At 44.7% G+C, this 15989-nt stretch overlaps 1 protein-coding gene across 1 annotated transcript in view; it reads left to right on the forward strand.

Moving 5' to 3' along the window:
• tnmd (tenomodulin) overlaps nt 1-15989 on the forward strand; it is a 184935-nt gene that overhangs the window by 96414 nt on the left and 72532 nt on the right. The window contains exon 4 of the mRNA XM_068047010.1: nt 7706-7819. Coding sequence (XP_067903111.1) covers nt 7706-7819 — 114 coding nt within the window. The remainder of the gene's footprint in view (nt 1-7705; nt 7820-15989) is intronic.

The raw sequence follows: 15989 nt of genomic DNA on the forward strand, positions 1-15989 counted from the left end.
CAGAAGAGCAGCCAATTAGTACTGGAGGCTCTGACCCTGAACCAGGTGCAACAGCCATTTCTGTGCGTGTCCTGGTGGAGAATGAGATCAGAGAGGCCTTCAGCACAGGGGAAATGGGTGGTTCACAGGTCGCAGCAGGACTCACTCTAGGCAACAAGTCCAGCACAATAGAATCACTACCTGGGAAACTCTAAGAGGGTGAAGACTCACCAAGAAGGGCAGTAATAAAGATATGCTGCCTGGTCTACAAAGTACCACTGAGGCAGTCACCTAAATGCACTATGAATGGCAGAGTAAGTCACCACAGGGAGTTTTCACAGGCAGCAGATCAATCATTTTGCAGTATGCCATTCCACTAAGGAGGCAACAGTATCACCACTTGGATTGCTACATACATTTCAACATAAACCAAGAGTACTGCAAATAGGGACACCAGTGTATGATACTCCCATTGACCACAATCATGGTATGCCTCTTTGTCTTTTCCTTTTTTTGGCTGTCTTCTGCCTGGGGTAGATCTTGACATTGTATGATAGTGTCAAATGTGTGACAGCGAATTGGCAGCCCATTTTACCTCTCCCCCATTTTTATTTCCATTCACCTCAATAGGACACTGAGCTTTTATCTCCTACGTGGTGAAAGAATGACAGACTGAAATATATAAGAGGTAATTCTGCAGTCTCATGCAGAAAGCTATGATGAATGGTTGGGGCTGAAATTTTGCAGCCCCATCTCTGTCCCACACTTGCTTCAAAGCTTTCTGATGGGAGAGATATACAAGCATGAAATTACCTCTGTAGTCATGGCACTCTTAATAATAGTATTTTCAATAATAAAAAAGTGAAAATGCTGGAAATACTCAGCAGATCTGGCCGCATCTGTGGAGAGAAAAATGGAGTTAATGTTCAGGTCAGCAACCCTGGGAGTTGGGAGTGCTGGGAGAAGTAACAGTTTTTAAGCAAGATAGGGAAAGTTGTGTGGGGGGGTGGTGGTTTGTGGAGGAAAGAACAAATGGGAAGGTCTGTGATCGGGTGGAAGACAGGAAAGATTATGTTTGTCATGCTAGACCCCCACCTGCCAAGAGTGAGGTACATCAATTTTGTCATGAACATTGATTTTTAACTGTTGTTGGAGTGAGGAAATAACTTGTTAAAAAGATCAGTCATGGCTGGGAAAAAAAAATTACATACTAACAGACATCGAAGGTGATGAAGCGCATTCCAGCACCTGCTAAGGAGGATATAATCCACAAAGGCCAGGACTGGTTAGACCAGCTGGCCACATGACTACCTGGCTGTTCCAGGGTTTTCTTTTGAACTGGCCACAGAGAGTTTGAACTGAGAAAGACTGTTTGCTCCTGGACTGAGAAGATCTCTCTTGTCTGCTCCCATCTCTTTCTCACAAGCCTCTGAATCCACTGAAGGCACATGAACTCCAAGACAGAAGAGTCTGCTACAACTCAGGGGCGGCACAGTGGTGCAGTGGTTAGCACCGCAGCCTCACACCTCCAGCGACCCGGGTTCAATTCTGAGTACTGTCTGTGCGGAGTTTGCAAGTTCTCCCTGTGACCGCGTGGGTTTTCACTGGGTGCTCCGGTTTCTTCCCACAGCCAGAAACTTGCGGGTTGATAGGTAAATCGGCTATTATAAATTGCCCCTAGTATAGATAGGTGGTAGGGGACGGTGGGGATGTGGTAGGAATATGGGATTAATGTAGGATTAGTATAAATGGGTGGTTGATGTTCGGCACAGACTCGGTGGGCTGAAGGGCCTGTTTCAGTGCTGTATCTCTAAATAAATAAAATAAACAAACAAGATTTAGGAAGAATAATGGGCCCCAACAAAAAGCAAGAGCTACCTACAACCAAGGACTCTACAGTGAACTCGAAGAACGGTAACAAAAACTCTTCAGATATTGCCTCAAGCACTTTATTTTTCTTCTGCTCTTTTCTGTCTCTATTTGCATGTGTGTATCATGTATGCATACTATTCTGGGCATGTTGTGTATCCATAGATGTCAACTGAATTTGAGTTTAAGTTTAATAAATTTCAATCCTTCTTCTTTAAACCTATGAAAGCCTGGTTGTTCTGGTTTCTTTGTCTTATAATTGGAATGCAGTGAACAAGGATTCACCAGGGGGGAGTTAAAAACACAGCGTGTTTAAAATTAAACACTGTTACGGTAAGACCAGGTGAAGGCTGAGAGGGAATCCTAAACATCTTTCTCACCTGGTTGTAATAGAAATTTGGGTGCTAGCATTCAGGATTTTACCCACAGATAATTGAGAGAAATTGGAAGTGGAAGCCAAATTGTACCCAATCAAAAAAGATCAAGATTTCAATAGAGGTTTTCTTGTGGCTGTGTCTGCTTGAATACTAACATGTCTGCAACTGAAGCTAGTAGCTCTCCAAGCCAGGGTGAAGTAATTTGGGATAAGTTAAAAGCACTGTCAATGGAGGAGTTGAGGAAAATGGCTGAGCAGTGTGGGATCACTGTACATGGCAAGGCTAGGAAGTCTGAACTCTTAAGGCTAGTGGCCAACCATTTTTCACTTGAATCTGAAGAAGGAGAAGCAGTGTTAGAAGTAGACCCAGACAGGGTATTGCTGGCAAAGATACAATTGGAACAAGGGAAACTTGAATTAGAAGACAGGGAAAGAGAAAGAGAAAGGGAGAGACAGGAAAAGGAGAGAGAGGCAGGAGAGAGAGAAAGCAAGAGAGGAGAAAGAAAGCAAAAGAACCTTCCAGAAAGAATGCGAAGAGAGAGAGTTGAATTGGCTTGAGTTAACTAGGGGGTGAAAGAGTAACCCCAGTGAAAGCATGGCCAATATGGAGCAGCGTAATTCAGGGCTGGGTACAGAATTGTTAAAACTAATTCCAAGATTCAATGAGGTGGATGTTGAAGAATTTTTTGTGTCGTTTGAGAAGCTGGCATGGCAGCTAAAATGGCCAGCTGAGACCTGGCCTCTTTTACTGCAAAGCAAGCTAACTGGAAAAGCCCTTGAGGTTTATTACTTGTTGCCAGATGAGAGGTCATCAAATTATGAACTGACAAAAAATGCGATCCTTGCAGCTGGCTTTTGACCACTGGCTGAGGGCTCTTAAGGTCCAGTTCAGCTATGAGAATCTCAGAGAAGTAGTTCTGATAGAGGAATTTAAACACTCTCTCCCACTCTCAATAAAGACACATGTAGAGGAGCAGCAGGTCCAGTGAGCCATGCAAGAGGCCGTTCTGGCCGATGAGTTTGCTTTAATTTATGTTGGTTTCCCAGGGAAGAACCTTTCCTAATCACCACCACAAATCCGAAAGGGACAAAGGGGAGGTGATAGGAGCCAAAGCAGTCCTGGGAGAGAAAGGAGCTATGACTTTAACTGCAGTAAGAGTGAGACCCAGGAAGCTTACGGCTGCAAGTGCAGGAAAATTTAATAAAATTCCTGACGGTTATCAGGGTTTTGTGTCGAAAGGGAAAGTAGCCCCATACCCCTCGAGTGGGGCAAGCAAGCTCATAGTAATTCTCAGGGACACAGGGGCCACTAGATCCCTTTCACTGGGAAAAGGCCTGACCTTTCCCCCAGAGAGTGCAGTGAACACCAGAATGGTGGTGAATGGTATTGGAGGGCAGTGTATGCCTGTAGCGGTACACTGGGTGCACCCGGAGTGCGACCTAGTTTTGGGACCGGTGACCATAGGGATTGTCCCTAGTTTGCCTGTGGATGGGGTTGACCTGCTCCTAGGTCATGAACTGGCGGGGGTGAAGGTGGTAGCGCCCCCCCCCCCAGTGGCTAAAGAAAGACTGCAGGAGGTCAGAGAGACAGGGCCATGGCACGAGACAGACCCCTGCAGTTTACCTGAATGTGTAGTGGATCAGACCATGAGTCTGTCTGCGACTTTCTTTGGAAATTTAGGAGACCCAGGGAATGAATTAAATGGATTTTCCCTAGCTGAGGCTCAGCGAGCTGACTCAGTTTTGCAAGAGTTAGCACAGGCTGCCCAGTCTGAAAGTGAAGCAGACGGAGTCCCTGATTGGAATTATTTAAAGAATAGAGTACTGATGAGGAAATGGAGTTCTCCTCACAGACCTGAGAGCAAGGAGTGGACAGTAGTTCACCAGTTAATGGTGCCACAGAGGTACCGGAGATAAATATTAAGAAGGGCCCACAAGACTATAGTGGCTGTACATGCCAGTATACAAAAGACCAAAGCCAGCTTAAGACAGCAGTTTGACTGGCCAAAACTCTACAAAGATGTGGTGGAGTACTGCAGGAGTTGCTACATGTGTCAGGTTGAGGCGAAAACCCAGCCTGCACCCCCTAACACCAAACCAGCAGAGGGCTGGTGAACTGTAAAGGACCCCCGCCGAGAACAAAAACAAGATTGGAAAAAGGTTATACAGGGAAGCGCAAAAAGTGACCAAGATGGCAGGTTAAAGGAAGTTCAGGAGGAATCCCGGATGAAAAACCCTACTGTCTGGTCAGCTAACCACGAAGAATGTGAAAAGTTAGACCCCACATCCTCCTACATAATTGCAGACACTAGAAGCACTCCACCAGAGTTGCTAACTGCATTTACAGAGACAAAGAAAGACCTCTAGGGGGCAGAGAAACCGAGAGGGTGATGCCTCACTTAGTCGAAGTGCCACAGGGGAGTGCAGTAAAGTCTGCACAAATACCTGCAGGCAGGAGTGTTCCAGAAGACAAAGAGGGAGATTAGCAAAGAATTCTCCCCCACAGCAAGAAGCAAATCCATCCCCCATAGTCAAAAGCCTTTGCATGTCTCAGCAAAGCACTGAAAGAGAGTTCAAGAAAGACCCAACCACTACTGACTCTCCTGAAAAAAATTTTTCAACTCGGGGTTAATTAAACCTAACCATCTCAAAGGCCCTAGGCAGCCATGGAAATGGGCAAACTGAAGAAAAACTTCCCCAAAGAACCACATGTTTACTGGGATGCCAAAAAGGGGACAATTAAAGCATCACTGGCACCAAGAAAAGATAGGCTGTAATAAGTTTTAGGATTTATGAATGAATGGGAATGAATGAGAGAAATGCATGATGTTTTTCCTGTATCATATTTTCTCTCGACCTTTTTAATGAAATGCACTTTTCTCAAATCGCATTTCACTCTGCGGGGTGTGGAGGTGTCATGCTAGGCCCCCAGCTGCCATGAATGAGGCACTTCAATTTTGTCATGAAGATTGATTTTGAACTGTTGTTGGAGCGAGGAAGTGACTTGTTAAGCAGTTCAGCAGTGGCTGGAAAAAACATTTACATACTAACAGACATCAAAGGTGAGGAAGCGCATTCCAGCACCTGCTAAGGAGGATACAGTCCACAAGGGCCAGGACTGGTTAGACGAACTGGTCATATGACTAACTGGCTGTTCCAGGGTTTTCTTTTGAACTGGTCACAGACAGTTTGAACTGAGAAAGACTGCTTGCTCCTGGACTGAGAAGATCTCTCCTGTCTGCTCCCATTTCTTTCTCATGGAACGCCAAATCCACTGAAGACACATGAACCCCAAGAAAGAAAAGTCTCCTAGAGCGAGCAAGGCTTAAGAAGAATACTGGGCCCCAACGAAAAGCAAGATCTACCTACAATCAAGGACTCTACAGTGAGCTCAAAGAACCGTAACAAAAACTCTTCAGATATTGCCTCAAACTTTTCCACTTTATTTTTCTTCTGCTCTTTTCTGTCTCTATTTGCATGTGTGTATCGTGTATGCAAAACCTGGTTGTGTTAGTTTCCTTGCCTTATAATTGGAAAGCCGTGAACAAGGATTCACCAAGGGGGAGTTAAAATTAAACCGTGTTACGGTAAGACCAGGTGAAGGCTGAGAGGGACCCCTAGTCACCTTTCTCACCGGTCGTAACAAGTTACAAAGGGAATGATAGTGCAAGACAAAAAGAGATAGTAATGGGACAAGTAAAGAAACAAAAGGTGTGTGTTGAGGAGGTGTAAATAAGCATAGCAAAATCAACAACAACAGCTGCTATTGAAAAAAAAATGGTGCAGAGGTTTTGATCTGAAGTTGTTAAACTCATTGTTTAGCCTGGAAGGCTATAAAATGCCTAGTTGAAAGATGAGATGTTGTTCCTCAAGCTTATGTTGAGCTTCATTGGAACAGTGGAGGAGGCCAAGGACAGAAGAGTCAGAGTGGGAGTGGAGCTGAGGATTAAAATGGCAGCCGACCTGAAGCTTAGGGCCATGCTGGCAGACTGAAAGGAGGTCTATTGCAAAGCGATCTCCCCAATATAATGGAGACCACATCATGAGCAGTGAGTGCAGTATACTTTTATGAAAGAAGTACTAATAAGTCCCTGCCTCACCTGGAAGGAGTATTTGGGATTTTGGTCAGTGAGAAAGAAGGAGGTAAAATGGTGTGTCTTGCATCTCCAGAGCACTCCCAGCACTTCCAGTTCTGAGGAAGGGTCAACAACCTGAAATGATAACTCTGTTTCTCTCTCCATAGATGCTGCAAGCCCTGTTGAGTATTTCCAGTGTTTTCTGTTTTTATTTCAGCATTCCATCATCCACAGTATTTTGCTCTTGTAATAGTTTATTTATATGGGCTCAGTGATTTATGGTTCAGAGATCCACCACTACCTGTCCTGCATTGTTTCTTTTAATGATGTGGCAATTGGCTTTTCCTTTAATAAAGGTCATGAGGATTGAGACATGACTTGACTCATGAGAATTACTTCCTGCAATACCTTCCCTCTCCCATCATGACACGGAGAGTGTCATTTGCAAAGCTCTGCTACTTGCATCCCTAAAACCTTGCTACAATTATGTTAACATTTCTCGATCTCAGTAAACTGTATTTTGGAAGTATATGTTTTTCTACAACTCTCTCTCTTGTGAATGTATGGCCTGTGCTTCTATTTAAAGTACCTTACTCCTATGCTTCTCCTTAAACCATGCATCTTCTTCCTGACCTGCTTCCAAGTTCTCTGAATGACGAGGACAGCATCGGCACTGTTAGGGGCATATTGCCATGGTTGTTCCCTTTTTCTTCAGGTAACTGTCCTTCCCCACCAGAAATATACTAACACCTCTATGACCATGCTCACCAGCACTTGCAGAGCTTCTTCACTGAAGCCAGCTACACACAATTATAGTCAAGCTACTTTCAATCCCACACTCCACAGCTAGATTCACAGACTTTGTAGCTGATGGGATCAAGGGGCTCATAAGCTGCCTTTAAAAGCATGAAAACATTATCACAGATGTATCACAGTTAGCCACCACCATTTTCTCACCACTTACGAGCTTGCAGCTCTTCGCTAACACCAAGGAATGGCTCACACTACAAGACTATTGTTAACTCATACATTAAAAGTTTACATTAAAAAAAGTAATCCATGCTTTTATTATTCAATGAACTGAAAAGCATTTGGCTGAAATCTTCAGGCTGAACAGCACAGAATGAGGGTGCAAATAGAGGGTACCACCACATTTCTTTTTACTGTTATCATGTTCTTCGTTTAGTTCACTGAATTGTGCCAAGTAGTGAGTCAAGTTCATCATCTGTAAAGCCAGGTTAGGAGGAAGAAGGTCTCTGTGGTGTTGGCAGCTTCAGGCATTGGTTTACATTTATGTTGAACTAATAAAAAAACTATTGCCATGATTGTTACTTTAATATTTTTTATTTTGTTTTACTAACACATCACGTCTGTATAGTATAAAGAACAAATTACTCTTTTTTAGGGATTAACTGGGATATGGTTCGCTGGAGGAGAAAAATGCTACATCAAAAGCCAAAATAAAATTATTCTTCCCAATACTGCACCCATCAAGAATGATGAAGAATTGATTAATCTGGTAGGTATGAAAAGCTGCCAGATCCTAAAATATTTTCTATGAGGTACAATAGCTGCTTAACTCTTTCAGGGCTACAGCATGACTATACAGCAAAATTCTATAGATTCTGGAGCAGTTCCTACAGATTGGAGGGTGGCAACTGGAACCCCACTATTTAAAAAAGGAGGGAGAGAAAAAACAGGGAGTTACAGGCCAGTTAGCCTTACATCAGTAGTGAGGAAAATGCGAGTGCCCATTATAAAGGATGTGATAGCAGAACACCCGGAAAGCATAAATGGGATTGGACAAAGACAGCATGGGTTTACGAAAGGGAAATCATGCTTAACAAATCTACTGGAATTTTCTGAGGATGTAACGAGTAGAATAGATAAGGGAGAAGCAGTGGATGTGCTGTATTTGGATTTTCAGAAGGCTTTTGATAAGGTCCCACATAACAGGTTAGTGTGCAAAATTAAAGCACATGGGAATTTCTTTTATTCATTCATGGGATGAGGGCTTCACTGGATAGGCCAGCATTTATTTCCCATCCCTAGTTGCCCTTGAGAAGTTGGTGGTGAGCTGCCTTCTTGAACCACTGCAGTCCGTGTGAGGTAGTTACACCCACAATGCTGTCAGGAAGGGAGTTTCAAGATTGTGACCCAGCGACAGTGAAGGAACAGCGATATAGTTCCAAGTCAGGATGATGTGTAACTTGGAGGGGAACTTACAGGTAGAGGCCTGCTACTCGACCCAAACCCGACGGGACCCGTCAACATGTGTTGGGTTTGGGTCAGGTCGGGTCTGGCCCATCTTTAGGGTCTGGCTTTCGGGCCTGGGTCGGGTCAGGCCGGGTCCAGGTCGAGTCAGGTTGGGCCGGACACACACGGTAAGTGCTGTCCTGGTAAGTATTGAAATTAAAAAAGTTACCTGAGCTGGACGTCCAGGACGAAACTGAGTCTGCGCAGTGAGCAAGTGACATCGCTATGACATCATCACGCATGTGCTGCAGCTTCTTGCAGGTTCGGTGTCAGGAAGGTAAGTAAGCAGATGGTCGGGTCTGGTCAAGTCGGGGTGGGTTCAGGTGGGTCGGGCACGGGGCAAAATCGGAGGGACTTGGGCCGGGTTGGGCTCGGGTCCACTGTGCGTTGGTGGTGGAGGGAGTGAATGTTTGTAGATGGGGTACCAATCAAGCGGGCTGTTTTGTCCTGGATGGTGTCGAGCTTCTTGAGTGTTATTGGAGCTGCACCCATCCAGGCAAGTGGAGAGTATTCCATCACACTCCTGACTTGTGCCTTGTAGATGGTGGACAGGCTTTGGGGAGTCAGGAGATGAGTTACTCGCCGCAGGATTCCGAGTCTCTGACCTGCTCTTGTAGCCACGGTATTTATATGGCTACTCCTAGGATGTTGATAGTGGAGGATTCAGCATTAGTAATGCCATTGAATGTCGAGGGGAGATAGTTAGATTCTCTCTTGTTGGAGATGGTCATTGCCTGGCACTTGTGTGGCACGAATGTTAATATACTGGCATAGATTGAAAATTGGTTGACTGACAAGAAACAGAGAGTAGGAATAAACGGGTCTTTTTCTCAGTGGCAGGCAGTGACTAGTGGGTTACCGCAGGGATCAGTGCTTGGGCCCCAACTATTCACAATATGTATTAATAACTTGGGTGAGGGAACTAAATGTAACATTTCCAAGTTTGTAGATGACACAAAGCTGGGGGGGAATGTGAGCTGTGAGAAGGATGCAAAGAGGTTGCTTTCAATGAAGTTAATAGCAGACAGGCCGTTAGGCAAGCAAATCTGCACTGCAGGCTCACATACTGTTGGCAGAAGAGCCTGGGGAGGAAAGTGGGCTTTGAGGAGGATGCAAAGAGGCTCCAGTGTGATTTGGACAAGTTGGGTGAGTGGGCAAATGCATGGCAGATGCAGTATAACATGGATAAATGTGAGGTTATCCACTTGGGTTGTAAAAACAGAAAGGCGGATTATTATCTGAATGGTGATAGATTGGGAAAGGGGGAGGTGCAACGAGACCTGGATGTCCTTGTACACCAGTCGCTGAAAGCAAGCATTCAGGTGCAGCAAGTAGTTAGGAAGGCGAATGGTATGTTGACCTTCATTGCAAGAGGATTTGACAACAGGAGCAAGGATGTCTTAATGCAGTTATACAGGGCCTTGGTGAGACCACATCTGGAGTACAGTGTGCAGTTTTGGTCTCCTTATCTGAGGAAGGCTGTTCTTGCCATGGAGGGAGTGCAAAGAAGATTTACTAGGCTGATTCCTGGGATGGCAGGATTGACGTATGAGGAGGGATTGGGTCGACTAGGCCTATATTCACTAGAGTTTAGAAGAATGAGAGGGGATCTCATAGAAACCTATAAAATTCTAACAGGACTAGACAGGCTAGATGCAGGGAGGATGTTCCCGATGGCTGGGGAGTCCAGAACCAGGGGTCACAGTCTCAGGATACAGGGTATGCCATTTAGAACCGAGATGAGGAGAAATTTCTTCACTCAGAGGGTGGTGAACATGTAGAATTCTCTACTGCAGAAGGCAGTAGAGGCCAAGTCATTAAATATAATCAAGAAGGAGATAGATATATTTCTTAATGCCAAAGGGATCAAGGGATATGGGGAGAAAGTGGGAACAGGGTACTGAATTAGACTATCAGCCATGATCTTTTTTGAATGGTGGAGCAAGTCCGAAGGGCCAAATGGCCTACTCCTCCTATTTTCCATGTTTCTAAGTTTAAAAAAAATGTATTCATGAGTTTTTCTAATTCTACTTCATTATCATTTCAAAATTATTAGAATGTTATTTATGCAGATGGATTTTGACAACAAAAAAATACTGAAAGATGCCAGGCTCTTTCAGCAGTTGAAGGGGGAGTCATACAGCACTTCTGAATATGCCGCACAACAGACCTGTGAGCAAAAGGGACGGTAGCAACATGGATATGAAATTGGCTAAGTGACAGCAGGAAACAAAGAGTAGTAGTTAATGGATGTTTTTCGGACTGGAGGAAGGTTTGTAGTGGAGTTCCTCAGGGCTCAGTGTGAGGACCCTTGTTTTACCTGATCTATATTAATGGCCTAGGTCTTGGGCACAACTTCAAAATTTACAGATGATATGGAACTTGGAAGCATTGTGAACTGTGAGGAGAATAGTGTAGAACTTCAAAAGGACGTAGGCAGGTTGGTGGAATGGGCAGACAAGTGGCGGATGAAACTTAATGCAGAGAAATGTTAAGTGATTAATTTTGGTAGGAAGAACGTAGAAAGACAATATAAAATAAAGGGTATAATTCTAAAGGGGGTGCAGGAGCAGGGGGACCTGGGTATATATGTGCATAACTCATTGAAGGTGGCAGGACATGTTGAGAGTACAGTTAATAAAGCATACAGCATCCTAGACTTTATTGTTACTAACAGATGAGAGATGACAGGGATGGTTCCCCCTTTTTCACCTCTCGACTGACAGAAGACAGCATTTTTTTTAAAGTCTTTTAACCCCTGAGTTCTTTAATTGTCAAGGACAGAAAAATGACAGGCTTTTTCATCTGTTTTAAAGGAAAAGGTTTGTCGATCAACACACGAATGTATATGCAACTACACCCACTCTCACATTCATACAGATAGACACACACTCAGGAAAAGACTGTGATTATAAAAGTAGCATGAGTTTAGGTCTTATGATTTTAAGAGTTCTCTGTTACATTTGCTTTTCCCCTGGGTGAAGACTTGAAATGATGCAGGCCTTTAATCCTTTTTTGTCCACTGAAGAAAATACTCTGGAGGTTAAGAAGGATAGATTCGGTGTTGTTATAATTCACAGTAACAGATTTCTCTTGTTATACTCCAGTCAAGGTTCAGTGGCAAAGCCCTGGTATGATTCCTCAGGTGGATGAGTTCAAGGTCAACTCCAGTTTCTGCCTTAAACCTGGTGGTGTTAGGCAGGGTTCTTTCTCTGTGATGGCATAGAAGATTTTCTTGTCTGCCAGGAATATGCATTATGAAAACCCTTATCAGAAACCTAGAAGGGAATTTTATGCTCCCCCCCAAAGTGGGTTTGGAGGCAGGGAGAGCATTTAATCAGGTGGGATGATAGCGGGAGAGGCAGCCACCTTCCCACCTCCATGCCAATTAAGTCAATAGTGGGATGGGTCATGGATGGCCTTCCTGCCCCACCGCCAATTGAGGCCCTTAAGTGGGCAATTAAGGGCCGCATCCCGCCACTGCTGGTATTAGCCCAGTGGCAGGTGGGCCTGTCACCACACAGGGCGCACGGCAAGCAAATCTGTGCGTGTTGCTTGCCGGCTCCAGTTGTGGGAGGGTGAGCCCCCATTAAAAGGCTCAGTGCCGGCATCAGAAAGCGGGGGTGCCCACTGAGAGCCAACTCCCCTGCCCTTGCTGCCGACACCCCTACAAACCACTCCCCATGCTCCCCACTCCACGAAACCCCTCCTGCCCTGACTCACCTGTGGCCTGCGTCCCTCACCTCCAGTGGGTCTGTTACCGGCAGCAGTCGCCACCTCCATAGTGGTGCTGCTCAGTGAAAGAGCTGCCAGCACCTCTCGCAAGCAGAAATTTCATTGCCAGGGTCCTTAATACCAAGGAAGGCCCACCAGTGTCCACTTAAGTGTCTAATTGACACATAATGTGGTGGACCTTCCCCAAAGGAAGCAACGCGGGGCTCTCACCGGCACTTCAGCCGATGGCCAAGACCCCCGTCGCCCACATAAAATCCCACCCCCCCAGTTTATGTCCTGTTACCAGAGTATCTATTTCCATTGTCCTCATAAGTAGTTTCTGATGGTTAGGCCATTGTCACACAATGGAATCCTGGTATCACTGATCCATATCCATCTTAATAAAATAGAGCTTTTCACATCCAGTCTCTGGATTTCAAGATTGGATTCAAAGTGTCTGCAGCAGTATTGTGAACCCAGTAGCCATTACCACAGGAAGGATTGTTTGCATTTTAATAACTTCTCCAAGCCTTGTCCAGACATGAAAATTAGCTCAGGGTTCTTGCAGTTCCATGTGTATTGGCAGGAATGAGAAGGTCTCCTGACCTCTCAACTCCATTCTGTTTTACAGGAAAGTGTCCGTTTTAGGTTTACTTCATAAATGTATAAGTTTGTATTGTGTGAGTGTGACATTATTAGTAGGGGAATAGAGTACAAAAGCAAGGAAGTTATGTTAAACCTGTACAAAACACTGGACTGGCCTCCACTGCAGTTTTATGTCCAGTTCTGGGAACCACACTTTAAGAAGGATGTGAAGGCATTGGAAAGAATGCAGAAAAGATTCAGGAGAATGGTTTCAGGGATGAGGAATTTCAGTTATGTAGATAGATTGGAGAAGTTGGGACTGTTTTCCTCGGAGAAGAGAAGGTTGAGAAAAGATTTTATAGAGGTATTCAAAATCATGAGGGGTCTGGACAGAGAAGGTATGGAAAAACTATTCCTGCTGGTGGAAGGATCGAGAACAAGAGGGCACAGATCTAGGATAATTGGCAAAAGAAGCAATGGTAATAGGAAGAAAAACCTTTTCATGCAGCGAGTGGTTAGGATCTGGAATGCACTGCCTGAGAGTGTGGCAGAGGCTGATTCAATCGAGGCATTCAAGTGGGAATTGGGCAATTATCTGAAAAGGATGAATGTGCAGGGTTACGGGGAGAAGTCGGGGAATAGCACTAGGTGAATTGCTCCTTCACAGAGCCAGTACAGACAAGATGGACTGAATGGCCTCCTGTGCTGTAACAATTCTGTGTGATTTAGTGAATATGGCTGGTGTTCAATATAATGGCAAAAGACATTGAAAAATAGCTGAGTTAATCATCATTTCTGTAACTGCACTAAGACTGCTACCAAGACAAACACCTTAATTTTTTGCAGGCAGATTTTAGAAGGCTAATAGTGGTCATGTGCATGTATTTCTGGTGGTTTTTCAGCACTGCCCATTTAGAATGTCCAAATGCTCTCCTAGTAAGGATTGGACATTGGAGTGCAGCTCCTATCTGTGTTAGAGACCTCACAAAATAATATGACAAGTGGAATCATTTACTCTGGTGAAATAGGGCTATTTTGTTTAAGACTAAGTTGAAGACACATCATTGGAATACAGTGAAGTGAGTTTTATTACATTCTGCATCATACCTATGCTATCCTTAATCCTGATGCTGATCTGGGTACTCAGACAAAATTGTTCTATTCACATCTCTCATAGAAATTGTTTTAAAAATGATTTTTTTTCTTGTCCCACACATTTCTCACACACAATAAACATTAGACAACAGTGCATCATTACCCAGTCCACCATATACAAGTGGAGGAACTTTATAACTTGCAGCTATATTGTCTTCTGTTTGATATAAGACAGAAGAAAAGTCCATCATTCTTTGACCATGAGAAGAAGACAGATTTGCGTTTAAATATAGCTATTACTGTTTCTGGAAATACAAATCACATTCAAAATGCTTGTACTTCTACTAATTTGTATTTTTTAAATATGTTTTTCATTCAGGTGTGCTTGCTCTTACTTTTTTTATACTTCCTTTGTATTTGCTCCCTGTGTCACTGTGCATCCCTTCTTTGGGGCCTCATTAATAACCTGATTCTGAATATCAGTGCTGTCACACATCATGGCGGTGAGGAAGGCTCTAACAGTGCTTTGCTTCCTGTTTCACTAGGAACTAATATTTATTATCAGGCCAAATCTCTGGGATACTTAAAATATCTACTTACCACAAGTTTGAAAACAAAGCTTGGAGTTACCTACAGAAAGAATAGAAAGACTTGCATTTATATAAAACCTTTTATGACCGCTGAATGTCCCAAAGTGCTTTACAGCCAATTAAATACTTTTGAAGTACAGTCACTGTTGTAATGTAGGAAACGTGGCTGTTAATTTGTGCACAGTAACTCCCACAAAGAGTAATGTGATAATGTTTTTGTGATGTTGATTGAGGGATGAATATTGGCCAGGATATCTCCCCTGCTCTTCTTCGAAATGGTGCCATGGGATCTTTTATGTCCACCTGAGAGAACAGACAAGAGGCTGGATTTTACAGTGCGTGGGGGGGGGAACCAGTCCACTGGCCGAAAATTCAGTGGTGATCCTGCCTCCAGACCAGATTTTATGGTCCCCACGCCCTTAATTGGTCTTGGGCGGGACTTCCGCCTCTTTGAGGCAGAATGTCCTGCCTACTTGAGCTGCTGGCCAATCAGCGGGCCGGCAGCCCTTAATCCCAGCAGCACCAACCGGGAGCAGTGGCCACTGCCGGGACTACACCCAGCTGCAGGAGGAAGATGATGGACAGCCCTGTAAAAGAGGTAAGTTTTTAGGGCCTCGCCGGAGGCAATCTGTCGGGCCCTGGTGAGGCAAGTGGGGTCGGTTAGGGGGGGCAGGAAGGTGTTGTGCATTGGGGATAGTTGGGGCTGTGGGGGTGGCCCTCCATGGGACACAGGGTGCCCTATCAGGAGGCCCCCCACCTGCCCACCAGAAGACCGCCTAGTTTTATCAGGCAGGTTTTCTGAGGCCTCAGCCGCCCTCCAGCCAAATGTAAAATACCCATGGCGGTGGGCAGGGGCCCTTAAAAGGCAGTTAATTGGCCACTTAAGGGCCTGGATTGGCCTGGGGCGGATGGCCATATATCACTGCCACCACCCCGTGTAAATTGGCAGCAGAAGCTGGAGTCAGGAAGGGCTCCTCCAGCCTCCCACTCCATTTTATGTTCCCCCACCACCAGTCCGCTCTTTTGCTGGGCGTAAAATTCTGGCCAAAGTCTCGGCTTAACATCTCATCCAAAAGACAGCACTTCTGACAGTGTAGAACTTCCTCACAGGTGCACTGGAGTGTCAGCCAAGATTTTTGGGCTCAACTCTTGGAGTTGAACCCACAACCTTATGACTCGGAGGCATGAGTGCTATCAACTGAGCCACCTAACCACTATTTCCTGATTTAGCTTGATATTTGCATTTTCTATGCTACTATTGTTAGTGCCTTACACTGTAAGCTTTGACCCTTTACTCCACTGTACAATTTCCCTATGTTCACCACCTTACTTTTGTATGCTCTACCACCCATAGACACAGACAAAAGCATGAACATGAACATGCACAGACATACACACATCATTCTCAATCTGAAACAGCTGTCAGCATGGGGCAAATTTCACATGTAA

The sequence above is a fragment of the Heterodontus francisci genome, chromosome 15, assembly GCF_036365525.1.
Source record: "Heterodontus francisci isolate sHetFra1 chromosome 15, sHetFra1.hap1, whole genome shotgun sequence".
NCBI classification, from domain to species: domain Eukaryota; kingdom Metazoa; phylum Chordata; class Chondrichthyes; order Heterodontiformes; family Heterodontidae; genus Heterodontus; species Heterodontus francisci.